The 27,912-nt window shown below is 42.2% G+C and overlaps 1 protein-coding gene across 2 annotated transcripts; it reads left to right on the plus strand.

Annotated features, from left to right (window-relative positions):
- The first annotated feature begins 2,170 nt into the window (after positions 1 to 2,170).
- Positions 2,171 to 27,884, plus strand: NEK5 (NIMA related kinase 5). Of its 2 annotated transcripts, XM_082216351.1 has the most exons (23): positions 2,171 to 2,328; positions 4,986 to 5,123; positions 5,405 to 5,501; positions 6,175 to 6,272; positions 7,287 to 7,370; positions 7,924 to 7,994; positions 8,665 to 8,751; positions 9,891 to 9,945; positions 10,223 to 10,423; positions 11,161 to 11,227; positions 13,325 to 13,464; positions 15,805 to 16,001; positions 17,139 to 17,205; positions 17,387 to 17,494; positions 19,697 to 19,780; positions 20,080 to 20,187; positions 20,367 to 20,447; positions 20,803 to 20,865; positions 21,112 to 21,235; positions 22,039 to 22,164; positions 23,288 to 23,425; positions 25,385 to 25,514; positions 27,231 to 27,884. In XM_082216351.1, exons 2-23 carry the CDS (start codon positions 5,007 to 5,009, stop codon positions 27,451 to 27,453), a joined length of 2,466 nt encoding a protein of 821 aa, XP_082072477.1. In that variant the 5' UTR covers positions 2,171 to 2,328; positions 4,986 to 5,006; the 3' UTR covers positions 27,454 to 27,884. The 2 variants fall into 2 exon arrangements, with proteins under 2 accessions (XP_082072477.1, XP_082072478.1); XM_082216352.1 differs by lacking the exons at positions 2,171 to 2,328; positions 4,986 to 5,123; positions 5,405 to 5,501 and having other exon boundaries at positions 7,318 to 7,370.
- Positions 27,885 to 27,912: the final 28 nt, after the last annotated feature.

The raw sequence follows: 27,912 nt of genomic DNA on the forward strand, positions 1-27,912 counted from the left end.
ATGCTATACTCCTATTGATGCAGCCCAGAATTGCATTGGCTTTTTTAGCTGCCGCGTCACACTGTTGGCTCAGGTCAAGTTTGTGGTCAACCAAGACTCCTAGATCCTTTTCACATGTACTGCCCTCAAGCCAAGTGTCCCCCATCTTGTATTTCTGCCTCTCTCTTTTTTTTTTTTTGCCCAAGTGCAATACTTTACATTTCTCCCTGTTAAAATTCATCTTGTTTGTTTTGGCCCAGTTCTCTAATCTGTCAAGGTCGTTTTGAAGTGTGATCCTGTCCTCTGGGGTGTACTGTAGCCTTATGAGGCTTTGCCCTCGGGTGGGAAAAATATTGCGCCTGGGAAAGGGAAGTGGGAGTCAACAGACACTCAAGGAATAGTTTCGGAGAAAAGGCTTTTATTTCTACCATCCATGAACTGGTAGAAGGAGCAAGTGTGATAAGTCACAAAAAGCATGCATGAAGTTCACAGTCCTGTGCACAAGCATATATACCCCTTTCCAGTTCCCTCCTCCTTTCTCCTCCCTCAGGAGTCCTGCCCCATGTTGAGGTTCCTGAGCATGTACAGAAAGCTGTCTTGGGACTATTGTGGACTCTTGGCAGGAAAGGGGGTGAGGGGGTTTTCAGGGTGTTCCCGTTGTTTCATTCTTGTGCTTTGGCCTGGTTCCCGGAGAGAAAGCAAGTTGCAATGTGGTTCTGAGAAAGGCCTGGGAAGACAATGGGCTCTGTTCTCTACCTTGCTGCAATCTTTTTAGTTACAGCAAGCGGAATGTTTCTTTTTTTTTTTATATTTTTTATTGCAAATTTCAAATAAAGAAAAATCACCAAACATAAAATCCCTTCACCAAACAGATAACAAACAAAGAAAAACATACATAAACAAAAACATAAATTTAACATAAAAAACATCATAACTGTTCACATTTGTCCATACCTACTGGACTTCCTCACATCTCCCTTCCCTGCATTCTCAATATTAAAGTTATAAACAGCAATTTATTACCTTGTTCCAGTTCTTAATTTGTACTTCTCAAATATTATGTCTCAAACTTCAAATAATTTTTGTCCAATACTTATCGGTATAGTTCAAACATAATATTACTTCAAATTCCTTCTTTTTCTTAAACATCACTTAGTCTCATACAGTGGTGCCTCGCAAGACGAAATTAATTCGTTCCGCAAGTCTCTTCATCTCGCGAGTTTTTTGTCTTGCGATGCACGGTTTCCCATAGGAATGCACTGAAAATCAATCAATGCGTTCCTATGGAGACTGCCTTCAGACCAGGTCCGGGGACAGTCTGTCCCCGGACCTCTTCTGAAGGCAGGCCGGGGGGAGAACGGCAAGCTCAGGGGACAGAGGTGAAGGGGCAGCGCTCCTTCGCCTCTTTCCTCGAACCTCTTCTGTAGGCAGGCGGGGGGAGAAAGGCTTTTCTTCCCACCGCCAGCCTTCAGAAGGCTGTTCTGAAGGCTGGGGGTGGGAAGAAAAGCCCTTCTCCCCCCACCGGACTTCAAAAGAGCTTCGGGAAGTCCGGCGGGGGGCCAAGGGATTCCCTTGAAGTCCGGCTGTCCCAGAGATTTCCCTATGGGCTTTCGTCTTGCGAAGCAAGCCCATAGGGAAATTCGTCTTGCGAAGCGCCTCCAAAACGGAAAACCCTTTCGTCTAGCGGGTTTTCCGTCTTGCGAGGCGTTCGTCTTGCGGGGCACCACTGTATATCTTTCTGCTAAGTTGCTGGTACCATGTTCTTTTCAATCATGCAATTTCCTAACATTCATACAGCTTGTACTGTTTTTGCAGATAGTCTTTAAATTTTTTCCAGCCCTCTTCCATTATCTCTTCTTCTCCCAAATCTCGGATTCTGCCAGTCCAGCAAGCGGGAATGTTTCTGATGCTTAGCTGCTGAGAAAATGATTTTGAGAAGCTTTGAGCCTGCTTTGGTGGGGGGGGGGTGTGTGACGACTTCGGGCCTAGGTGAGGTCACCTGCCCTCACCTTCCTTCAGTACAATAACGGGGTGTTTGTTTGTGTGTGTGTGTCGTGTAGGTGGCAGCGACCCCCCTTCGCCGCCCTCCCTGCTGCGCAGGAGACCTTCCCTCACGGGCCGGCCGAGGCCGCCACAGAGCGGCCGTTTGCGGAACCGGCTCGCGCGTCTTTCTTCCCTCCGTCGCCTTGGCAACGCGGAGGGCGGGGGGGAGGAGGAGGAGAGGGCCTGCTCCCTTCACGAGCGAGGAGGGAGACGCGCTTAGCCCCACCCACCGCCCACCCCATGGCGTCCGGGCGCCCCGCTTTGGAGACAACCCCCGACGTCCGGACTCGGAAGCCGGCTCCCCGGGTAACCCGCCCGTGGGAAACGGAGGGTCGCCTTCCCTCAACCGCCACCCCCTTTCCCCGCTTGTGGGTTCGCCTCCGTTAAAGCAACGGCGTCGTGGGCGGCGGGGGGGGGGTGGTGGGTTGCACTGCCTTCTATCCTATATGCTTGGTTTCCACTATGCATTTTGTGTTTTTTTAATCTTGCCTTTTTTGTGCTGCGAAGATCGACGGGTGAAGGGCTGAGGAAGAGAAAGGAGCGCCGTGAAAAAATTGAAGCGCTCACAAAAAAACTGATTGCACAGTTATTCAAAATTGCAGAAATAAAAAAATTCCTTCCAGTAGCACCTTAAAGACCAACTAAGTTAGTTCTTGGTATGAGCTTTCGTGTGCATGCACACTTCTTCAGATACACACGTGTGCATGCACACGAAAGCTCATTTCAAGAACTAACTTAGTTGGTCTTTAAGGTGCTACTGGAAGGAATTTTTTTTTATTTTGACTATGGCAGACCAACACGGCTACCTATCTGTAACTCAGAATTGCAGAGTTATTCAAAATCCTGTTGGAACTCGTTTCGTTATTTCAACTATCCAGGGAGATCAGCTTCTCAAAGTCTGAAAACCAGTGCTTTTTTTTTCCTTAAAAAAAAAAAAAAGTTTAGGGATACTCTCATTTTCCTACTCATAGTGAAGTACTGCCCCTAAATGAAGCCAAACTGAGATTCACAAAATGTTTAGGGGTCTGTGTCCCCAGAAAAAAAAGTGCTGCTGATAACCATTGATACATCCGGAGGTGCAAATTCCCACTTTGAGAACTGCCGCATGAAAAAGTGGCCTATTATTTGAGAAGAATACTTGAATTATTGGGGGTGAAGGGGATCTTGAATGACTCTGGTGGCAAATGGATCTTTGTTCTCCCTGGGGTGGTCATCAAACTATTTTTTACTCAGGAGGAGATCCGCTGAAATGAATGAACATGACTAACTGAGGCCTATTCATTTCAGCAGGTCTGCTCTGAGTAAAACTTAATTGTTTCTGCACATTTTTATTATACAGGTGAAACTCGAAAAATTAGAATATCATGGAAAAGTTCATTTATTTCAGTAATTCAACTTGAAAGGTGAATTATAATTGTGATGTACATATGCCTGCTTCTACTTCTCAGAGGTCCAATATTGTTCTATTTGCAGTCCTTGTTTTGCTGATTTCATTTAATATTCTAATTTTCTGCGATTGTTAATTTGGGGTTTTCATCAGCTGTACGCCATAATCATCACAATTATAACAAATAAAGGCTTGACATATCTCGCTTTGCATGTCAGACTAATATATTAATTCCACCTTTTAAGTTGAATTACTGAAATAAATGAACTTTTCCACGATACTCTAATTTTTCGAGTTTCACCTGTATGTGTTATTTAGTACATTTTTATAGCCAGCCTTTTCCACTTTGTGGAATTGAAGGCAGCGCCTCCCATCCAAACAAGTACCTGACAGACCTGCTTAGATTTCAGCGAGGTGACTGCAAACCTGTGCTGTGGGTTATAGAGTGTCCACTTACACATTGACCCAAAGAAAAATGAATGCATCATCAGAGAAAGAGGATGCCGGTTTGCATATCATTTGTGGGCACACAATAATATGTATGGTAGAAATAATTGCTGTAATTGAAACAGAAATAAAATACAGCTCACCATTGTTTGGAAGTATCTGACCAATCTTCTGTTCAGGTGCAACTTCAGGACTCTAGCTGTCTGTTCTTAGAGATGTTTATCTTTAAACCAGACTGTCCTTTGAATTAGAGCAGTTTTTCTCAAACTTGGGTCGCCAGCTAGTTTTGGACTACAGTTCTCATCATCCCTGCCCACTGGTCTTGATAGCTAGGGATGATGGGGCTTGTAGTCCAAAAATAGCTGATGTCCCAAGTTTGGGGAACACTGAATTAGAGGAAGCCTTTAAACAGAAGAGTGTTCTATCTAAAAATAGAACATGTCAGTACTACCCTGGGACCACAAGCAGCATCATGCGCTTTTCATTTTATTCCAGTTTAATTAAGTATTATATGGAATAAAGCAGCCTTTTGCCAACTTGGTGCCTCCAGATGTTTTAGACTACAACTATCCTCAGTCCCCAGCTAGAGTTTTAGTCCCAAACACCAGATTTACAAAGGCTGGAATACAGGATGTGTGTGTGTTTCACAGCAGACCGGATGAGAAGGGGTCTTCTGCATGCCATTTGTGAATCAGAAGTATATTTCTTTCACATATGCAGTAGGTGTAGCTCCCACAGTCAATGTGATGATAATCTTTAATAAAGGCAATTCTCCCCAAATCTATAAGTTTCATCGTTTCACTTCTAATGGAGTAGGTGTGTGAATATCCTCTTAATGTTTCGGATTGTACCTAATCAACATTTTTTAATCTTTGTGGGACAAACTTTTGAAACTATTTGGTTTACGAACTCTGCAAAACCGGAAATAGTGTCTTAGTTTGAGAACTTTACCTCAGTCTAAGAACGGAATCCGAACGGTGGAAGGGCAGCGGCAGCGGGAGGCCTCATTAGGGAAAGCACACCTCAGTTTAAGAACTGTTTTGGTTTAAGAACAGATTTCCGGAACGGATTAAGTTCGTAAACAGATACTGTATTAAGTATCTATCACTTAAATATTTTTGTTTTACAGACATTTCTCTAAATCCACAACATGGATGAGTATGAAGTGATTAAAATGATTGGAGAAGGATCTTTTGGCAAAGTATTCTTGGCTAAAGGAAAGGATAACAATCAACCATGTGTTATCAAGGAAGTCAATTTAACGAAGGTAAATAATCTCCACTCCCACCTGTCCCAAATGCGCTTACCTTTTAGAGTGATGTTATGTATATCATCTACACTCATGATTCATGACATAGGGAATTAAATATAGTTAGTTTTGGAATGGTTTTATATTTATCCATCTTTATGTATACATGTGTTCAAAACAAAATAAAAAAGTAGATATTTAAATATTCAATACTATATAAATAAAGTCTCTAAATTTCATCTGGGAAAGTGACAGTAATAATCACATGCTTCTCCTTCCTTGTTTCTCAACCAATTTAGATGCCAAGAAAAGAAAAAGAATCCTCTCAGAAAGAAGTCGCTGTTCTGTCCAAGATGAAGCACCCTAATATAGTAGCTTTCTACACTGCCTTTCAAGGTCTCATTTTCTATGGCTTTGTTTGTTTGTTTGTTAAAACTCTCAGGGTGAGCAGATGCAAAAGAGGACAGGGATTGTGTACCTTTAATAGTTGTGTAGAAGAGGGGTAATCGGAAGGTATTTAAATAAATTATTTCCATCCCAGTGGTGGAAAATTAACAATCTCACAGTGGACCGTTTGTGCCTTTAATTTTAGGTGGTTTAGCTTTTTATGCAGAACCATGAACAGTTGCTCCTTGCACATGTTTGAAAGACACAGGATCACTACATATTTCCTTTGCTTCTAGTTACCCTAATGCTGTGTATACCTAGTGTAGGGTGGGGGTCAAGAGGTGGGAAATCTGTAACATCAGTATATTGGAGATAGCCAGATCTTAATCTGTTTGGCATGGAATATGTGTCTCGGTGTTGCGAGCCCAAGAATTTGGGGTCTTTAGTTGAAATCACTATTACCTGACTGCACTGCTCATAGAAGGAACCATGTACAAACATTAAACTTTAAATGACTTTAAGCATTTTTTAAAATAGTGATGGTGGCAAGATTTTTTTAAAAAAACAACACACTGATTTATTGCTTTGGTTAAGTTTGCTATACCAGTTGCCATGAAAGCAGTTAATTGCTGTATTTGTAAATACAAAGTTTGTTCATAAGCCTAATATACTTTTATTACAGAGGAAAATAAGTTATATATTATTATGGAATATTGTGATGGAGGTGACCTTATGAAGAGGATAATTTTGCAGCGTGGAGTGTTATTTGATGAGGACAAGGTAAGTTTGCATTTTGAAGAACTGCCTTTCTTTACATTCTTCCATTCAATTATTTATCACAGAAAAAAGGATAGCGAGGAGATTGGCATCCTGCCTTTCATTTTCTTTTATTTACCAAGTCATTAAGGTAAAGGTAAAGGGACCCCTGACCATTAGGTCCAGTTGTGACCGACTCTGGGGTTGCGGAGCTCATCTCGCTTTATTGGCCGAGGGAGCTGGCGTACAGCTTCCGGGTCATGTGGCCAGCATGACAAAGCTGCTTCTGGCGAACCAGAGCAGCGCACGGAAACGCCGTTTACATTCCCGCTGGAGTGGTACCTATTTATCTACTTGCACTTTGACGTTCTTTTGAACTGCTAGGTTGGCAGGAGCAGGGACCGAGCCACGGGAGCTCGAACCGCCAACCTTCTGATTGGCAAGTCCTAGGCTCTGTGGTTTAACCCACAGAGCCACCCGCGTCCCTTCACCAAGTCATCAGTGCCATAATAATTTGTGCCTCTGGCAGAGTGATCAGGGATGAGAGGGAGATCCAATAACATCCAGAGAATCACATGTTCCCTGCTCTCCTTTAAAAAGCTGGCCTCAAACTGAGGTCCTGGGTTCAAATTTTGGATTTAAGTTGAGGGCGCTGGAACAGATGGACCTATCATGGACTGGGCTTACTTAGAACTACAGAGAGTATGAAGTGTGCCTGCTACTCTGGGTGAGTGGTTAGGAAGTTGTTTGACTCTAATCCCAAATATTCTATTAGCTAGATGTCTAAATGTATGTTCTGACCTTGTAGAATAGATAGTTGTGTCCAGGTTATATGTCAAGAGTGAGGTTGGAATCCCTATTTCCTGCTTTTTGACGAAGAGATGTATATCTTATTTTTTTCTGATATCTACTGTATACAATATTAAATTCAATTTTTTTTACTGTCATGTGTACCTTTTAAAGGAAGTCCCCTCGCCCCCAGTAGAAATCACAGTGGTGGTGGTTTATGGGGTATTCACATTTTATCTTTGCCTATAGATCTTGAGTTGGTTTGTGCAAATCTCCTTAGGACTGAAGCATATACATGACAGGAAGATTCTGCACAGAGATGTAAAAGCACAGGTAAGTCAAAGGGGGAGTGCCTTTTCCCAGTTGCGGTTGGTATGTCAACTACAACTGTTCTTGGACAGGGATCCATTGCTGTCACTTGAGGCTCAGGTGACCGCAGTGGCACAGCGCACCTTCCATCAGCTTCAACTGGTGGCCTAGCTGTGCCCCTATCTGGATAGGGATAGCCTAATGCCTGTTGTCTATGCTCTGGTAAACTCTAGATTAGATTACTACAGTACATTATACATGAAGATAGTTCAGAAACTTCAGCTGGTGCAGAATTCAGCAGCCAGATTGAGCATATAACACCACTCCAGGCTGACTGCACTGGCTGCCACGTTTTGACTTATAAAGTATGGTGGATTCCATTTTTATGGAACTCCCTTCCAGCTGACAAACACCCTCCTTGTTGAACTTCCAGTGCCTACTGAAGCCTTTATTTCAGCAGCATTTTAACCGAATTCTGATCTTGCAGTTTTAAACAGTCGTTATTTTCATACTTGTACGCTGCTTAGAGTCAGCTGTGATTAAGCGGTATATAAATCATCACTTTTATGGATTGCAGAACATTTTCCTCAGCAATAATGGAGTGATAGCAAAACTTGGAGACTTTGGGATTGCGAGAATGCTGAGCAAGTAAGCATTATTTTATGGACTCTCAATATTGTTCTTTCTGTGCTATGTCTGAAAAGGATTAGTTTGTTTTAGATAGTGAATTGTTTAGAGAGTGGGATGTAGACTGGCCTTATTCTGATGCTAACTCTAAACAATCATTTATCCTTACTGTATTTTTATTCATAAAATGCATGCACCACTTGATTGTAAAAAACCTCAAAGTGGTTTACAATAAATGAAGAGAAGAGGTTGCATCAAGCACCATTTATTTGAGGGCAATAACCATGTTCACCATGGTTCTTTGGAAGATAAAGGTGGTATATAAATGTAAAAAATAAATAAATAAGGGTAGCAAATTAAAAGCTTCCAAATTCAGTTTTGAATAAACTGCAGTTTCCTCTTATATCTAAACTAGGGAAACAATGGTTTAGTCTAACAGATTATTAAGCAAACTGATCTTAAATCACATTTTTTGATCCTGGTTTATTTGAGGGTTCCTATGTTACTGTTGCTTGGAATACAGATTTTCTGTTGCATGTTGAAATGTATAAGTAGTGTTCTAATTTGTTCCTGGAGTCCCCAAATGATGAATTGATGTAGGCATGTATAGTTGCTTCCCCCACCCCAATTTCCCTATATATAACAAACTTATTGGTCAAAACCATTATTTTTCAACGTTGCTCTCCTTTAGTACCATGGAATTTGCTCGGACCTGTGTAGGAACACCATATTACTTGTCACCTGAAATCTGTGAGAACAAGCCGTATAACAACAAAACGTGAGTCTGAATATTTCTGACGCACATATCTGAACCATATCATGCGAGGAATTCAGTGTTGTCCTGGGTTTGAGCCCCATGTTGGGCAAAAAGATTCCTGCCTTGCAGGGGTTGGACTAGGAGACCCTTGTGGTCCCTTCCAGCTCTGTGATTCTGTGATAGCACCATACCTTTTCCATCCTCCTGCTTGTTGTTGTCGTTTAGTCGTTTAGTCGTGTCCCACTCTTCGTGACCCCCTGGACCAGAGCACGCCAGGCACTCCTGTCTTCCACTGCCTCCCGCAGTTTGGTCAGACTCATGCTGGTAGCTTCAAGAACACTGTCCCACCATCTCGTCCTCTGTCGTCCCCTTCTCCTTGTGCCCTCCATCTTTCCCAACATCAGGGTCTTTTCCAGGGAGTCTTCTCTTCTCATGAGGTGGCCAAAGTATGGGAGCCTCAGCTTCAGGATCTGTCCTTCCAGTGAGCACTCAGGGCTGATTTCCTTCAGAATGGAGAGGTTTGATCTTCTTGCAGTTTATGGGACTCTCAAGAGTCTCCTCCAGCACCAGAATTCAAAAGCATCAATTCTTTGGCGATCCTCCTGCTAGACAACTGGAATTGCCCCATAAGGAGGCCTTTTTTCAGGAGTGGATAGTAAATCTCTTACTTGTAGGTTTTGCCTCTGCCTTCCAATGGCCTGTCTCCCCAGGCACTCCTTGCTTACATGTTGGACATGCCATGTCCCAAATGTGAGAAACCTTTGCTCTTAGAGGTTTGCCAGCTCATATGATTGAAGGATCCTCTCACCACCCCAACAGGCATTCATTGTCCTGAAAACACGGAATCTACTAAACATCATGGGTGATCCTTACATATTGCAAGTAATACTGAGATTTCTCTCTCTCTCTCTCTCTCTCTCTCTCTCTGTGAGGTTGACTATGTATTTAGAAGCTTAACTGTTCTATTTCTCTTTTATGCAACTTCTCTGTCATCCTTTATATCTCTATCCTCATTATTAAGAAAGCTGCTTAATTTGGAACCTAGGATGTGACCATAAATTTTGTGAATTGTATAATAGTTTATTGACTGCATAGTTGAGATGGATATTCTTGTTTTACAATGTTTCCCCACCCCATGCTGTGATTTCTTTCTTTTACAGAGATATATGGTCCCTTGGCTGTGTATTATATGAACTCTGTACTTTAAAGCACCCTGTAAGTACATTAGCAGACTATTTGTAAATCGTTTAATATAATATTTACTAAGAATGAACATTTTTCAAGTGGAACTTTTCAAAGGCAGCAGTTAGTATTGTAACTTTCATTGCTTCTAAATCTTAGACAGCTTAGGAAGGATATTATAGATCTGAGGGGGTTTTTCCTGGGCCACATGGTGATATTTCCCCCAGAAAAGATGCTGAGTCAACATTTTTATTTAAACGTCACATTTCACTTGGCAGCTACTATTTATGGCTGTATTTTAATATTTCAGTTTGAAGGCAAGAGTTTGCCTCAACTTGTGCTGAAGATCTGCAGAGGCTATTTCACACCAGTATCTATGAAGTATTCATATGAACTAAGAACATTAGTATCCCAGCTGTTTAAAACATCTCCAAGAGATCGCCCTTCTATCAACTCCATTTTGAAAAAGCCCTTTTTGGAGAAACAAATAAAGAATTTTCTGCCCCCTGAGGTGAGTGTCTGCTGTGGCTGCAGACAATCCAAACAAATGAGAAAACCCTTCCCTGGTAATTTTCACACTCCTTTTCACTTTGCACATGGTAGTCCCATTTAAGGTGAATGTATAGAATTTACATTTGAGGAGTGGGATTGTCTGACATCAATTGCTGCTAATGCTTGCTTTCCGCAGGAAAATGTATTTATTAACTGAATTTATTAAAGGAATTTATTCGCCAGCGTGGCGAACATCAAAGTAGTAAAACAGGGTGATTAAAAATAAAAATATATTTCCAAACAATGAAGAATATTTTTAAATAGTTGCTGGGAATGGTATCTCTGAGCCATCAAATGCCCAGGTGAACAGAAATGTTTCTGAATGCTTTCTGAAGGTTAATAACGAGGGAGAAAGAAACACCTCACCAAGGAGGACATTAAACAAATGGGGAACCACCACCGAAAAGGGCCTGTCATGGGGTAGTGCCAACTGGGCAGCACCCAGCAGCACCACCACCACCACCACCAGGTCATTCTCCAAAATAGTTGATATTGAGGAAGACACTCTTTTAGATAAAGGCAAGATGCTTGTTCCCTCTTGCCTTGAATTATCAGAATGAGCAAGCAGCTTTGGGTGCATTGGGACACTAGTGAATCACCACTTAGCGAAGATGTAGCAAAGATAGATAGATAGATAGATAGATAGATAGATAGATAGATATGCATGTGTGTGTAATCTGTTATATTTGCTTTTAGATCATGGAGGAAGAATTCAGCCACACCGTCATTCACAGAAAACGGTCACTAGATTCACTGCCATCAGGCAAGCTGTTGCTCACTAAGCTTTATATATGCTAATATATAAATGAAAGCATAATGCTTAAGAGAGAGAGAGAAATTTGTTTTAAATGCGTACTGAGATAATTAGTCAAATTTCAGTGAAGATGCTGTATAACGAATTTGCATGCTCCTTCCCCTTGGGGACACAGTGGCATCAAAACTATTGAGCAGATGCGTGTTACTGAATAGGGCTCTAGTTTAAGAGTTGTGCTTTTGAGGTGGTGGCCCCATTCTGCTGGTGCTGTAAGTAAGCAGTAGGATCAACAGGTATTTTAATTATGTATTTATAGAAATATTTATATAACACTAATTAATAAGCAACATATCAAAGTGGTTCAGAACAACTACATAAAACCATAAAATAAAAACCATATAAAAAGATAAAATCAGTTAACTACTGTGGTAGTATGTATTCTTAATTGCCTGTATAAGCCGACGGAATCGGAAAGTTTTCAGCAGGCATTTAAAAATTGAAACAGAAGAGGCCTGCTGAATCTCTGTTGGCAGAGTATTCCACAGAACTGGGCTGGTGACACTAAAAGCTTGGTTTCCTGTTGTTGTCAAATTAGCCTTGCCAGCTTGGGGGAATGATCAGCAGCAACACTCCTGCAATGATTGAGCTGGGATATAATGGTATAGCTCTTAAAATCACAGAACTGCTTTAGTCAGGTGTAGTTTTCTCCCCAAGAGAGTGAAACTTTAGTTTATATATTGTTTATAAGCATTGCACTCAAATAAATTCAGGACTCCGATTCTGTCATCTAAAGTGTAAAGCATGGGTAGAATTATTACTTTGCTGTTATAATAAAAAAATTCCTTCCAGTAGCACCTTAAAGACCAACTAAGTTAGTTCTTGGTATGAGCTTTCGTGTGCATGCACACTTCTTCAGATACACTGAAACAGAAGTTGCCAGATCCTTCTATATCAGGGGTCTGCAACCCGCGGCTCCAGAGCCGCATGTGGCTCTTTTACACCTTTGCCGCGGCTCCGGGGTGGATACTAGCGAGGGGAGAAGGCGCATTGTGCGCCCCGATACTCCCCACTGTGGCGGGCGCTGGGGCGGTGCGTGCGTTATTCACGCACCGTCCCGACGTCACCTTCCCACTCGCCCGCCCGCTACATTGTAAGTGGCATGTACACTGGTCACTGCATTGAAAGGGGGCATGTACGCTGGTCACTGTTTTGAAGGGGAGTGAAGAATACACACACAAAAAAGGTAACTTGTTAATTTAACGTTTATTTCTATGAGGAGGAGTAATTCTGAGGGGTCAAACAAAGAAATAATAAAAAAGTGAGAAAAAAGTTATTTTTATAATGACGAGTTTTGCGGCTCCCAGTTTTTTTCCCCTTTGGAAACGGGTCCAAGTGGCTCTTTTTGTCTTAAAGGTTGCAGACCCCTGTTCTATATAGTGAGAAGGTGGGGAGGGGTATTACTCAGAAGGGTGGTGGGAATGGGAGATTGGCAGATAGCTGAGATGAGCCTGTTGACGACTCTTAACGACTGTAATAGGTCTTACAGGAAAAGGCAAGGGGTGAGGTGAGAAATGGCTTAGTCATGTATAATGGGATAAGAATCCAATGTCTTTGTTCAAACCAGGTCTCTCCATGGTTTTGAGTTTGGTAATGAGTTGCAATTCAGCAGCTTCTCTTTCCAGTCCAAGAAACTTTGCTGTTATAAGGTAGCATTAATTTTATGCATCTTCTAGTAAAAGGTGAGCCTATGTATTGCCAGTGCATTGTGCACAAACCACAGAAGCAAACACTACACCTTTTCCCTGATGAGGTAGACTGAGCCAGGTAATGTCAGTTCCCTTCTCACTGGAACTAGAAGAATGTTTTAGATCAATAGAAATAGATGGTGGTAGGTACTTCAGTAAGCATTGTTCAGGAGTAATTCTCATTACCTGAGTGCTCACATTTTGGAGCATATTTAATTGGAGCCGAACTGCACATTTGGTGCCAAACAGGATTCCCAACTCAGTGTATGCTGCTGGTCATTCTGGGGTTTTGAAGGGGAGGGGCATAGGAGTATGATACTGGAAATAATTATCAAAACCTTATTTAATTTAATTATCAAAGGAGCTCCTGAAGTTCAGAAATCAAGAATCCATGATCGTCATTCACCCAAAATCAAGTTGGAGATGCTTTCCAGAAAACAACACATAATGTATGAAAATGAATGGAAATCTCCTTCAAGGCCCCAGGATCCTATTAATCAGGTAATAATAATAATAATAATAATAATTAATAATAATAATAATTAAAGTTCTCTTGGTATTTATCATATTTTCCCGTGTATAAGACTAAAAATTAATGTCAAAATTAGGGGGTGTCTTATACACGGATACATCTCCCCCCCATTTGAGTCCCCCAAAAGAGGGGGTGTCTTAAAAATGGGGGCGTCTTATATATGGAAAAGTACAGTAATTATTTAATAGAGTTCTTTATTTGTCATGTGCTTTCACTTTGCAGCAGTAAAGGTAAAGGTAAAGGTGACCCCTGACCATTAGGTCCAGTCATGGCCGACTCTGGGGTTGCGGGTGCTCATCTCGCTTTATTGACCGAGGGAGCCGGCGTACAGAGCAGCGCATGGAAACACTATTTACCTTCCTGCCAGAGTGGTACCTATTTATCTACTCGCACTTTGACATGCTTTCGAACTGCTAGGTGGGCAGGAGCAGGGACCGAGCAACAGGAGCTCACTCCGTCGCGGGGATTCGAACCGCCGACCTTCTGATCGGCAAGTCCTAGGCTCTGTGGTTTAACCCACAGTGCCACCCAGTAGATGGCACTAATTCAGGGATGAGTGACCCTCCAGGTGTTGCTGAACTCCAGTACCCATTATCCCTAAATATTGGTCATGCTGCTGGGGCTGATGGGAGCTGGAATTCAACACCATCTGGAAGGCCACAGGTCTATTATTCCTGAACTGACTAATTTAACAGTGTTTGACAAATAGGCAAATTAGGGTCAAACTAGATGTGTGGTATAAAGTGTCTTTGAATCTGATTCTGGAATTCTTTTCCTCATTCTGCCCTTGTATTTTTTAAAAACCGAAAAGCCATTCTGAGGCCCTAATCTATATAATGGTCCCTCTTAGCTGCTGTTAGGATTCTCACCTTTTTATTTTTAAAAAAACTAAGTAGCAGATTCAAAGCTATGTTCTGTCTCTAGTTTGACCTTAAGTCTGTACCTCTTTAAAGGGATGTGCAAGCCACGCTTTGCTGTTGATCACTCTTGATCCAGATCACACAACTAACATAAAACGTCCATGAGCACTTGCAAATTGCTCACTTTTCTTCTTGAAGTTAGGTCAAGAGGAAGGCATGGGATTGCACCAGTGGGGTAGGGAGAATGATTAGGCACTTGTGGTGTTCAGTTGTTTAGGGCATCAGCAGGCCAAAGGAGTTAATGGGTTCACATGAGATGAATTGATAGGAGTCATAAATATTGTTTAGCAGAATGCTGTGTGCACAGAGAAAGCATAAGGTGCTGGACTATATGGAACTTGCCGAACTGACCAGGAGACTCCGAGACCAGAGAGAAGAGACTGGAAGAAGTTTAAGGAATATTTGAAAAAATATGTTAATATTTAAATCTTTGAATAGCTTTGGAAGTGGATATAGGCTGAGGGTTAGAAGTAGAAGACAGTGTATTTTAAAATAATATTATTGGTAAGCGATAAAATGTGAAGTTATTTAAATTGTGATTAAAAAAAAGATGGCTAGAAACTATGATATATGTAAACTGCTAAAGATGAAGTAAAATGAAAATCAGATAGGGGGGACTTGGGGAAGACCACTTAACAATGTTTAGAAAAATAAGGATATGACAAGAATTGGTTTGTATTGTTTGTTTTTCTGTTTGTGTTCTTTATTTGTGGCATAAAATGAATAATTTTTTTTGGGGGGGGAGAGAAAGCATAAGATGCAGCACAAGCAGAAGAATGGGAAATGGAATATGCTTGCTATTTTATGTTTATACCCCGATTCTCATCAGAAAGATTGAATCTTGAATGAAGTCCTCAGTGGTCTTGTGTCCAGACACTGATCAGGACCAAACTTCTTCAATTTCAAGAATGGCAGACCCTCCAAGTGCCCTTATTTTCCAGGGACAGTCCCGGATTTACAGAAGTTGTCCTAGTTTCTGATTTGATCCCGGAATGTCCCGTTTTTCCTTAGGACATCCCTATTTTCATCAGAGAAACGTAGAAGGGTATGGAGTTATCTGACCCCTGAGCCGTTTGAAGGCAGCCCTGTATGCGGAAGTTTTTTAAATGTTTAATGTTTTATTATGTTTTTATATATGTTGGAAGCCGCCCAGAGTGACTGGGGCAACCCAGTCAAATGGGTGGGGTATAAATAGTGAAATTATTATTATGGAATAGGACGTCCTATTTTCTTCAGAGAAATGTTGGAGAGTGTGGAAAAGAATACAATTGGGTGCTCATCACTAGACCCAGGAAGTGATGTGCTTTAACAATATGATTTAGCAAAAGGATAACTTCAGAGTCAGTGGATTTCTTGCCTTCATCATTTTAATATGTATGATGTTTCCAGCCCTGGGGTCCTCGGTTGAAGATGTGTGGGAACTCAGAAGCTGCCAGAATGAGGGGACACTATGGCCATTATTATATGAAACTTGAAAACTTGCAGAAAAGGCCCTTTGAGCAGGGTGATGATCCTTGTATCAGCGAAAGATTGGAAGAGTATTATAAGCAGAAAGGACAAAAACCACCACCACCACCACCTCACTGGTAGGGTTTTTTTCTTCTTGAATATAGTGGTGCCTCGCAAGATGAAAAGAATCCGTTCTGTGATTCTCTTCGTCTAGCGGTTTTTTCGTCTTGCGAAGCAAGCCCATTGACGGATTAGCAGATTAGCACGATTAGCGGCTTTTAGCAGCTTTTAGCGGCTTATCGGATCAGCTGATAAGCGGCTTAGCGGCTTAGAAAAAGGGGGGGGACCCGCAGGAACTCACAAGACATTTTCGTCTTGCGAAGCAAGCCCATAGGAGATTTGTTTTGCGAAGCACCTCCAAAACGGAAAACTCTTTCGTCTAGCGAGTTTTCCGTCTTGCGAGGCATTCGTCTTGCGGGGCACCACTGTATTGATACATCTCATGATTTTGACATGGGTATTCTTGACTGTGTAAGAATTGGCAAGATTTTGTTTGTTTGCTTGCTTGCTTTTAGTTTGATTCCACACCAAATTAGGTAAGCTAAAGCCCATTGATTTCAAGTTCATGTTCAAATTTGAAATTCTGAAGTGATACTGAATACGAGCAGGTTTGTCTGCAACGTATGTTGTGGCAGCAACATTTATTTTATTTATTGCATGACATTTATATACCATTCAGTTGTAGTAAAACTTCAAAGCGGTTGGCAAAAAAAACACACGATCAGTTTTAAAAAGTTACAAAAATATTTAAAACATAAAAAAAAAATCAGCAACAAGCCAAAACCAGATTAAAACACATATCAGCACCGACTAGTCTAGACAGACTTGCCTAAACAAAAATGTTTTTAGCAGGTGCCGAAAAAAGTACAGTGCCTATCTGGTATCAGTAGACATGGAGTTTCAAAATATAAGTGCTGAGATGCTAAAAGATAAATTTCTTACAAGTGCAAAACAAAACGTGTCACCTATAACAGTGCCCATCCCTCAGATGGTATTGATCCTGTGGGCATATATGTGGTTGATGATTATTCAGCTTCAGGTGGGGAGAGTATGGGATTGCTAGACCATTTATGACTGAAAAATAGAGAAGCAGTGTGAAAAGGTTAGACTTCCAATTTAACCTTTTAATCTATAGTTTTTGTATTCAGTACAGTTTGCTAATAAAACTTGGAATCCAGCTTCAGATTTTCGCTGATGTTCCTGTTTCTTCACAGGCCTGCGGAATATCTTCAGAGACGATACAATGCCCAGCAGTACAAGATAAAAGTAGAGAAGCAGCTTGTAAGCATTTTTTCCAATAAGATAGAATAACAAACTGAAACCGATAAGCAATGGGCAAATAGAGGGATATTTAAAAATCCACTAGCATGGAAAAAACCTCCAACTACATTTTACTTTTCCATTCATTGGGGTGGGTTCAGAAATGTTTACATTTTGTATGTTTCCATTATTTTGCATATAGGGATTGCGCCCATCTTCTGCTGACCGGCAGTATTTTCAAATGCAGAATCAGGAGATGAAGGAAGAGCAGTTGAGAGCTCTTGCTCAAAAAAATAAAATGAAAGAACAGGTAAGAAAGAGCAATGTTAGTGCTCCCTTGGGCTAGGAATCATAGAGTCTTGTCGTTGTTGTTGTTTAGTCATTTAGTCATGTCCGACTCTTCGTGACCCCATGGACCAGAGCACACCAGGCACTCCTGTCTTCCACTGCCTCCCGCAGTTTGGTCAAACTCATGCTGGTAGCTTCGAGAACGCTGTCCAACCATCTCATCCTCTGTCGTCCCCTTCTCCTTGTGCCCTCCATCTTTCCCAACATCAGGGTCTTTTCCAGGGAATCTTCTCTTCTCATGAGGTGGCCACAGTATTGGAGCCTCAGCTTCAGGATCTGTCCTTCCAGTGAGCACTCAGGGCTGATTTCCTTCAGAATGGAGAGGTTTGATCTTCTTGCAGTCCATGGGACTCTCAAGAGTCTCCTCCAGCACCATAACTCAAAAGCATCAATTCTTCGGCAATCAGCCTTCTTTATGGTCCAGCTCTCACTTCCATACATCATTATCTCACTACATCACTACATAGAGTCTTATTATTATGCATAGATCCATGTAAATCTGCTACTGCAAAACCATAGTACAGGCATTCTTTTTAGTATGGGAAAACAGGTGGTGTTGCTTTTAAGCACTACCGTATTTGTTAGGGCAGAAGTAGTTACACATTTTGGAGCCATTTTGGAGCCATCAGCACTGGCAATTAATGGTGGATTGCCTAGAACTAGTGCTATATCTTCTAGTCTTAGCTTTTGGGGTCTTGTGTGGGGTAGAGCAATCCATATCTGTGATCCACCGTGCTGGGTTGGATGAGGTGCCCCCTCTACTCAGCTTGCCCAGGTGTGTCATCACAGAGCTCCCAACTACACCTGCTTAAACTACATGTGGTCTGAATGGCAGCATTCTCACTGGCAGAATACTAATGGCAGAATACTAATGGCAGAATACTAATGGCAGCATTCTCACTGGCAGAATAATAATAATAATAATAATAATAATAATAATAATAATAATAATAATAATAATAATAATAATAATAATTTATTATTTATAACCCGCCCATCTGGCTGAGTCTCCCCAGCCACTCTGGGCAGCTCTCAATCACATGTTAAAAACAATATAGCATTAAATATTAAAAACTTCCCTAAACAGGGCTGCCTTCAGATGTCTTTTAAAAATAGGATAACCTCTTATTTCCTTGACATCTGAAGGGAGGGTGTTCCATAGGGTGGGTGCCACTACCGAGAAGGCCCTCTGTCTGGTTCCCAGTAGCCTCACTTTTCGCAATGAGGGAACTGCCAGAAGGCTCTCGGCGCTGAACGATGGGTATACAGGACCGAGGCCACTTAGGGCTTTAAAGGTCAGCACCAACACTTTGAATTGTGCTCAGAAACGTACTGGGAGCCAATGCAGATCTCTCAGGACTGGTGTTATGTGGTCCCGGCGGTCCCGGCAGAAGCTGGCCTAAAGCCCCAATATGGGACATTTTGGGAACAGGGAGAGGGTGGGGAAGGGGCAGAGCTGGGCTGGCCAAGGTAGCCAGCCCAGCTACCAGTAAGTTGTTGTAGTAGGCCTGATCTAGGACTCTCCACTGAAGTTTTCTCCCCCCACACCCGGCAAACTGGCATGAGTGGCAGAGCTCCAGCAGCAACTCCACTATTCTATCAAGCTCCTTTGCTGCCAGGAGTTTGGATTGCTCTTTTACTTATTGTAGGTGTTCTCAAAGGCTTTGGCCTTTGTTTATTTAATATGCCACCTATCAGTTTGGCAGCTACTGAGATAAATTTATTATTATTATTGAGCAGACCACTTCATGCAAGTGAAAGGTCATTTAGTTCCCAAAGTAGTGTGCCGTCATGCTTTGGAAGCTTCTGTTTAAGAAAGGCGTAAAATATTCATAGTAGTGTGTTACAGATAGGTAGCCGTGTTGGTCTGCCATAGTCAAAATAAAAAAATTCCTTCCAGTAGCACCTTAAAGACCAACTAAGTTAGTTCTTGGTATGAGCTTTCGTGTGCATGCACACTTCTTCAGATACACATAGTAGTGGGTGTGTGGGTGTGTACTGATATTTGCTAAAGTCCTTTACACATCATATAAGCTCTCCTGAACACAATGGAATTCCTGAATGGACATGCATAAAAATTTGCTGTTAACGTACATATTACTGATACAGCATGTTGCTTCTAAAGTGGGTACACATTTTTTAAAAATCTGATAATGTTTAACAGGAATACCTGAAACAGCTGAAGAAGATTCGTCAGCAGTACCACAGTGAAGTAAATGAAATTAGACGTAAAGCAGAATCTCTAGAGGTAAATTTCACTGCACCAAACCTTTACTAGAGCTTTCTCACACCTCCCTTTCCAAGATGTGGCAAACTGATAGTAATTATGCTGAAGTTGTTTATCCTTCTATTTAGACTATTGTAGTGGGAGGATTTTAGCAGTTGAAATCAATTCTGCCCCTTTAGTGGTCAATAGGACTGACAAGAGTTTTGGGTGTGAGAGCAAATAGTGTCTAGGATCCAAAGTTCTCACTGCATGCACTAGCAATTCTACACATGTGTCACTATTTCTTTTGATTTTTAATTTAATATATTCTTGTTTTAAAGGAGAATAAAAGTATAAAGGACAAAACATATATTGTGAAACAGGGAAAGACTGAGAACCAACCTACTTATAATTATATTATTCCTGGAGGACAAGATGAACCAGTTCAGGTATTAGCACCTCTGTATGGTACAATGTTATAGCTGAAGTGTTTACATCAATGGGAAAAGGTCACAGTTTTTAACATGGTTGACTGTGCTTTATCAACATTTAATAAGAGCATACATACTTCATTTTTGACTGGAAGTAACTGTGCCTGTTAATTTTTTTTTTTTTTTTGTCTTTCAAGGATCTTGAGCAAAACCTGAGACAAATTGGAGTACATAACTGGCAGGAGGAAAATTTCCTTGAAAGAAAACTCAAAGCAAAGGTTAAAGATAATATTCTTCTCTTCCTTTTGTCCTGTCTTTGTATACTGGTAGCTCTGAAAATGAGGTTTCAGGTGACTATGTCAGCCAGTGATGATCATGCATGTGATGGCCATTTCAGGTAAATATATGCTGCCTTTTCCTATCTTCTTTCCTAATCTACTCTTCCACAAAATCCCATACTGGGGAAGGGAGAGGAAAAACTGAAAGCACATGAGTGGATTGCTGCCTTCCCTTGGACCGGAGGAATGATAATCAGCGTCATCATACTCTCCTCTGCCTGTATTTCAGATGATGGCATGAGAATTCTTTAAAATATGTCTGTGATAGTTGGTAACTCTGTTTTATTTTCTTCAGGGAGGTGTAAAGTTTCAGATTGATCTGAAAGATGGTGTTTCAGATTTCCAGAAAGAGAAAGAGGTATGGGCTATTGTTATATGTTACACCAGGTTAGCCTAGAAAATGTTTTGGCTGGAGAAAAACAAGCTAAGCCTCATAGTTTGTTATGCTCAAAGAGAGCTGAGATAAGTGATTGAATACCGTGGAGAAGCACACTCCTCATTCATAAAGCCGTAATTTATTTTTGACCGTGGTTTACTGCTACATGTGGGGCTATGTGCATGAATTGAGTAAGTTCTCGATGTGCATTGTTTCTTTTGATTTTAGGAATGTGATAAACTTAACGAAGCCCTAACTTTTGAAGATGGAGAAAACCTTAAGAAAAAACTGACAAACATCTGTGATGATCATATAGACAAAGCACTACTAGAATTACAGTGTTGGGAAACAGGTGTGCTTCTCTAAACTGCTAGACTTTTTGGTGTGCTGTTCCCATTACAGTGGTGCCCCGCAAGACGAATGCCTCGCAAGACGGAAAACCCGCTAGACGAAAGGGTTTTCCGTTTTGGAGGTGCTTCGCAAAACGAATTTCCTATGGGATTGCTTCGCAAGACGAAAATGTCTTGTGAGTTCCTGCGGGGTCCCCCCCCCCTTTTCCCCAAGCTGCTAAGCCGCTTATCAGCTGATCCTAAGCCGCTTATCAGCTGATCCGATAAGCCGCTTATCAGCTGATCCGATAAGCCGCTTAACAGCTGATCCGCTAAGCCGCTAAGCCGCTTATCAGCTGGCCCGCTAAGCCGCTAATAGCGCCAATCCACTAAGCCGCTAATGGACTTGCTTCGCAAGACGAAAAAACCGCAAGACGAAGAGACTCGCGGAATGGATTCTTTTCGTCTTGCGAGGCACCACTGTATTCATTTTCAGTTACATTCCTTCATGTTCTTTCTGTTGCTCATATTATGTAAACTTGTATTTCTTAGAGCTTATTTGTATAACTTTTGTCTGTTTTTGTTTTGGGCATACAATGAGACTGTCTTGTCACCATGCACCTGATCAGCTCAGTTTTTTTGTTTTAGTTTTGTTAGGCCAGTGATAATATGTAATCGGTATATAACAAGAATGGGTTCCATGCATAACTGCATTACAATATATGTGCTGAAAAATCAACCGATGGACCTTTGTGTCTCATAATTAACACCAGATTTTTATCCATTCAGATTTAAAAGCAATTGAAGGTAATCTCTTTTCCCTTAGGTGGTGACAATGAAGATGATGCCATAGTAAACAGAAAACACTGGCAAACATCAGTCCCACAGACTCTTCTGAATCTTCTAGAAAATGCAGATATTTCCTCTACATCCACTACCATGGATGAAGCAGGTAATCTCTTGGGAATCATTTTCTCAGTGTTACTGACTCCACTTGGTTCTTTTACATGTGAAATACAGTGGGCATTTCAGAAGGGTGCTGTACTGTGACCTGAAATATTATTTCCATAGTTCGCAAAGTGTAAGAGAGGCATCCCTAAAAAATCACCGTATTTTTTGCTCTATAAGACGTACCAGACCACAAGACGCACCTAGTTTTTGGAGGAGGAAAACAAGAAAAAAAATATTCTGAATCTCAGAAGCCAGAACAACAAGAGGGATTGCTGCGCAGCGAAAGCAGCAATCCCTCTTGCTGTTCTGGCTTCTGGGATAGCTGCGCAGCCTGCATTGGCTCCATAAGACGCACACACATTTCCCCTTACTTTTTAGGAGGGAAAAAATGAGTCTTATAGAGCAAAAAATACGGTACTTGTGAGTGCTAAGCTAGACTATGAGCAGGCGGTTTCCTGACCATTCCTAGCCTAGTGTGCTTGCTCAGAGCTATTTTAATTCTACGTTTTGTCTGAAAAGGTCTGCAACCCCTGCTCTGTTCCCTCCCTATCTCTATAGTCATCATCCATTCAGCTGTTTTCCGAAATGGTTCGTGAACCTCCTAACCCACCAGAGGCCCCTAAGACTTGTTTTGTCTTAGTTTAGAAATACTTTACACTGTCATCTTCCTGTCCTTCAAATATTTTGTCTTTGGAAAAAATGTTCCATAGTGCTGTTGCCTGAGCAAAAGTGTCGGCAAATGAAAGCACCTTTGTAGAAGGATGAATTATGATTACAGTCGTACCTCGGGTTAAGAACTTAATTCGTTCTGGAGGTCCGTTCTTAACCTGAAACTGTTCTTAACCTGAAGCACCACTTTAGCTAATGGGGCCTGCTGCTGCTGCTGCTGCACAATTTCTGTTCTCATCCTGAAGCAAAGTTCTTAACCCGAGGTACCATTTCTGGGTTAGCGGAGTCTGTAACCTGAAGCGTCTGTAACCCGAGGTACCATTGTACAGGAGCAAGAGAGGAAGCAAAAGGCAGAAAGTTCTTGACATTTGGAGGTGAAATGCAGTGGGGCTAGTTTTACATGAAAACCTTGCTAATGCAGAGTGAGTGAACAAATATGTATTATTATTTCTCAGTGGGCCAGGTTAGCTTGATGCCTCCAGAATTCTCTGAAAACAGGAGAAAATGGAGCCAAGAATCACCTGGGACACTGATGAACATGCTAGCTGAAGCAGAATGCTCCAGTGACACTTTGTGCCAAGCCGAAGAACACAGTAAGTTGCTACTTACATATTTTGCTACTTGATTGTCACATCTGAGATTTATTTGACATTGCATGCAGCTACTGAATATATCAGTGCACTTAACCTATGCACAACAAGCACACAGATTGAGGGGGGAAGCTTGAACTGCCCTAAAACAGACAGTATCTGTGTAATGTTCATACCTCAGTACACAATACTGAGCATAAAGAAAACAACAGGAGGATGGTTTTAAAACAATCAGTCATGATATTTTTAACATACCATGATATAAAGACAACATATATGCTTGAAGTAAATGGGGAAAGTTGCTGTGGCGTTCATACGGAGCCCCCAGTCGTTTCATGGACTATTGACCTGTACACCACTAATCCGCTGCCACCAACCAGGTCCTCCCTGGTAAAACCACTTCAGTCTCAGTTAGCTTTTCAATTAATAAAGAAGAGTGTATTTTATTTCAGACACAAACTAAACTTTTACAGCATTCCAAACATTGTTGCTCTTTACTTTCTTAGTCTTATTTTCCTCTGCCTCTTCTATCTCCCCACACTCAAGAATCCACTGCCCTGTCTCTCTATTAACCAACTGCCTTTCCCAACCAGCCAACCCACGAAATCCAACCAACTACCCACCACAACTCCCAATGAACTCCTTCCACAACTAGTTTTATAGGCCCACCCCCCGGGTCCTGTCTGTGCAACCTATTTAACTATTTCCGCTCCAGCACTCTCTCATATATGTTAATGTCACAGTTGCCTACAGTAAAATTGTGCCCAAATATCTTATACAACCAATTATCGCTTGCAGGATAAATTGGAAAGTTAAGAAGCTTCACGGTAATGAAACGATGTGAAAGATCGTCTAGTAATTCCAAACTTAATAATGCCTATCCAGGACCTTATGAGAATGCTGTAGAGCAGGCTTCCTCAACCTTGGCCCTCTAGATGTTTTGAGACTGCAATTCCCATAATTCCTGTTCACTGGTCCTGCTAGCTAGGGATCATGGGAGTTGTAGGCCAAAAACATCTGGAGGGCCGAGGTTGAGGAAGCCTGCTGTAGAGTCTTATATATTTTTCAATTCCAGCAGAAGGCTCGGTTCACAGTGTTTCAAGCAGAATTATTCCTCACTGAGCTTATATGAGGTCTGGTGTCCTGCATATTAAAAAAGGTGGTCTCATTGAATCCTTGGTCTGAGCAAGGGGCCACCTCTATCAGGCTAGTAATAGTGACTACTTGTCCACTAACCCACCTGGAAGTACCACTTCACACAAACAGAGAGAGTGTCTTTATCCAAGGTATGCAAAATTGTGAATTTGGAAGCAGCCTCACATTTGGAGACCATATAACACCGGTCTTGAAAGACCTACATTGGCTCCCAGTACGTTTCCGAGCACAATTCAAAGTGTTGGTGCTGACCTTTAAAGCCCTAAACGGCCTCGGTCCAGTATATCTGAAGGAGCGTCTCCACCCCCATCGTTCTACCCGGACACTGAGGTCCAGCACCGAGGCCCTTCTGGCGGTTCCCTCACTGCGAGAAGCCAAGTTACAGGGAACCAGGCAGAGGGCCTTCTCGGTAGTGGCGCCCTCCCTGTGGAACGCCCTCCCACCAGATGTCAAAGAGAACAACAACTACCAGACTTTTAGAAGACATCTGAAGGCAGCCCTGTTTAGGGAAGCTTTTAATGTTTGATGTATCACAATATTTTAATATTCTTTTGGAAGCCGCCAAGAGTGGCTGGGGAAACCCAGCCAGATGGGCGGGGTATAAATAATAAGTTGTTGTTGTTGTTGTTATTATTATTATTATTGGAAGGCAGTTCTCTGTGGGCTACCTCATGTGAACTGGCCCCATATATTTAGATTAGATTAGCACCGGGCATAAACCAAATAGCTATCATCCTTGCTGTAAATTCAAAGTGGCTTACAATCTTTAAAACACAATAAAACCAACCAAAATATTTTCTGCTTCAGAGGAGACAGTAACCCCATGCTCTCCAAAAAATGATGAAGCTGATTCAGAAGCGAGTTCTGAATCAGAAGTGGATGCTGCTGTTGAAGTGGATGAAGAAAGGCTTGATCCAAGATCTGATGACGATGATACGTAAGTTGTCCTTTGCTGCTTTGACAGTATCAGCGTATCATAAAAGACTCTTAAGCAACAGTATTTTTGAGCTGTTGAAACCTTTAGATTGGTGACAAATATATGGAATGGGGAGAATCGGCAACCTCACCAATTTAATAGCATAGTTCTGTCTAGATAAATTAGTGTAATTGCTTAAAACTAGGATGCTGTTTGCTTTGAAAGGTGTCTAACTTACACTTTAGCTCATGTGTAATATAAAGTACAGTGGTGCCTCGCAAGACGAAATTAATTCGTTCCGCAAGTCTCTTCGTCTTGCGGTTTTTTCGTCTTGTGATGCACGGTTTCCCATAGGAATGCATTGAAAATCAATTAATGCGTTCCTAGGGAAACCGCCTTCAGACCAGACTTGAAAGACTGTCCCCGGACCTCTTCTGAAGGCTGGGAGGGGGGGGGACAAGGGCTTTTCTTCCCACCCCCAGCATTTTAAAAAACCCCGGGACAGCGGAGGACTTCTCCGCTGTCCGGGCGATCTTAAAATGCTGGCGGGCGGCATTTTAAAATCGCCCCGGACAGCGGAGGACTTCTCCGCTGTCCGGGGCGATTTAAAAGCCCCTGGGAAGGCAGGCAGGGGGGACAAAGACTTTCGCCCCCCGCCCGCCTTCAGAAGGTGTTCCCGCCCCCCCGCCCGGCTTCGCAGCAGCGCTCTGAAGCCCGGCGGCTGGGGCAGGTGTTCCCGCCCCCCCGCCCGGCTTCGCAGCAGCGCTATGAAGCCCGGCGGCTGGGGCAGGTGTTCCCGCCCCCCACCCCGACTTCGCAGCAGCGCTACGAAGCCCGGCGGCTGGGGCAGGTGTTCCCGCCCCCCACCCCGCTTCGGAGCAGCGTTCCGAAGCGGGGTGGCTGGGGCAGGTGTTCCCGCCCCCCGCCCGGCTTCGCAGCAGCGCTACGAAGCCCGGCGGCTGGGGCAGGTGTTCCCGCCCCCCCCGCTTCGGAGCACCGGGAGAAGCGATCTCCCCGCAGCCCCTTGCTTCAAAAGAGGTCCGGGGGCAGCGGGAAGCGCTTCCCGCTGTCCCCGGACCTGGGGCTGCGGGGAGAAGATCGCTTCTCCCCGCCGCCCCTTGCTTCAAAAGAGAAGACCCGCTGTCCCCGGGGCAAGCTTCGTTTTGCGAAGCAAGCCCATAGGGAAATTCGTCTTGCGAGGCAACTCGAAAACGAAAAAACCTTTCGTTTTGCGAGTTTTTCGTCTCGTGAGGCATTCGTCTTGTGGGGTACCACTGTACTGACAGTGGGCAAACTGATAATTTAGTAAAAATAGGTTGACTAGCAAGCTTGGTGAAGCTAAAACTCCAGAACTGAATACTTGGCTCTCAGTCTCAACATTGTGTGAACCAGCATTGAAGGATGAAAAACAGGAGGAACAGCAAATACTTTCATACTGCTCTTTGCTGACTCCTACTAATAGGTCTCCCTTCAGCCAAAAAATCTTAGTCGCCCCTGGCTTAAACAAATAGCACTTTCAGACAGTCCTGCTGATGCCTTAAAGCTGGTGAGATGGGAACTCTGTATCCTCACAAGGCAACTGTGTAGGGCCCCATTAACACATAAACCAGCTCTTTTTCAAAAAAAATTTTTTTTTGATAAATATTGGCCAGTTTAGAAATTCAACATTATGATAACTTGATCAAGAATCATAAGTTAACAGCTGTTTTATCCTATTAATTTAATCTGTTAACGCAGTAACTTTGAAGAATCTGAGGATGAATTGAGGGATGAACTGGTAGAATCCCTGGAAAAAGTAGTAACATCTCTTCAAGAGGAGATTATAAAAGCCCCAATTGAAAGAGAAGACACAGATGAACTGAAAAAAGAAGCAGTATCCAATGGTAACATTAAATCCATTGAAAGTTTGGAAGAGGATGGTAACCTGACTAAAGACAAACAGGAAGGAACAATCAGTTAACACTCTCTTGGGGAATAGTTCCTTAAGAATGACTGGTAGCTAGTGGAATATGTTTTAAGAAATGGTTATCTATTTCTAGGCTTATCAACAACTATTTGGGACCATAATTACAGAGGTGAGAGGGTACGGTCCAGGTAGTGCAAGGCAGTTCAGTTTAACTAACTTTACATGACTGGTTCTTTGCCTTTCTTCATTTTGACATTATCTTTACAACATTTAGTTCCTCATTCTCCAGTTGCACATTATGTTACTTATATATAAAAACATCATTAGGGATTTGCAGCCCAGAACAAGTCAATGTCTTGATATGGAAGCACTTTATTAATCTTTCCCCCACAAGTCTTACTCAGCTAGAGACCTTGCAGCATAGCCTAAGAATAGAGTGGTGCTTTTTTTAAGGGAATGTCACCATGGCTATTTCCCTTGCATGCTTCCAATTCGTGATTAAATGTCCCTCCC

Source organism: Podarcis vaucheri, assembly GCF_965113315.1.
Source record: "Podarcis vaucheri genome assembly, chromosome: 3".
In the NCBI taxonomy this organism is placed as follows: Eukaryota; Metazoa; Chordata; class Lepidosauria; order Squamata; family Lacertidae; genus Podarcis; species Podarcis vaucheri.

Coding starts and splice junctions, on each gene's coding strand:
- NEK5 (XM_082216351.1), top strand. CDS start 5,007: ATGGATGAGTATGAAGTGATTAAAATGATTGGAGAAGGATCTTTTGGC. Junction 7,371..7,923: donor ACAGAGATGTAAAAGCACAG/GTAAGTCAAAGG, acceptor TATGGATTGCAG/AACATTTTCCTCAGCAATAA. Junction 13,465..15,804: donor CCCAGGATCCTATTAATCAG/GTAATAATAATA, acceptor TGATGTTTCCAG/CCCTGGGGTCCTCGGTTGAA.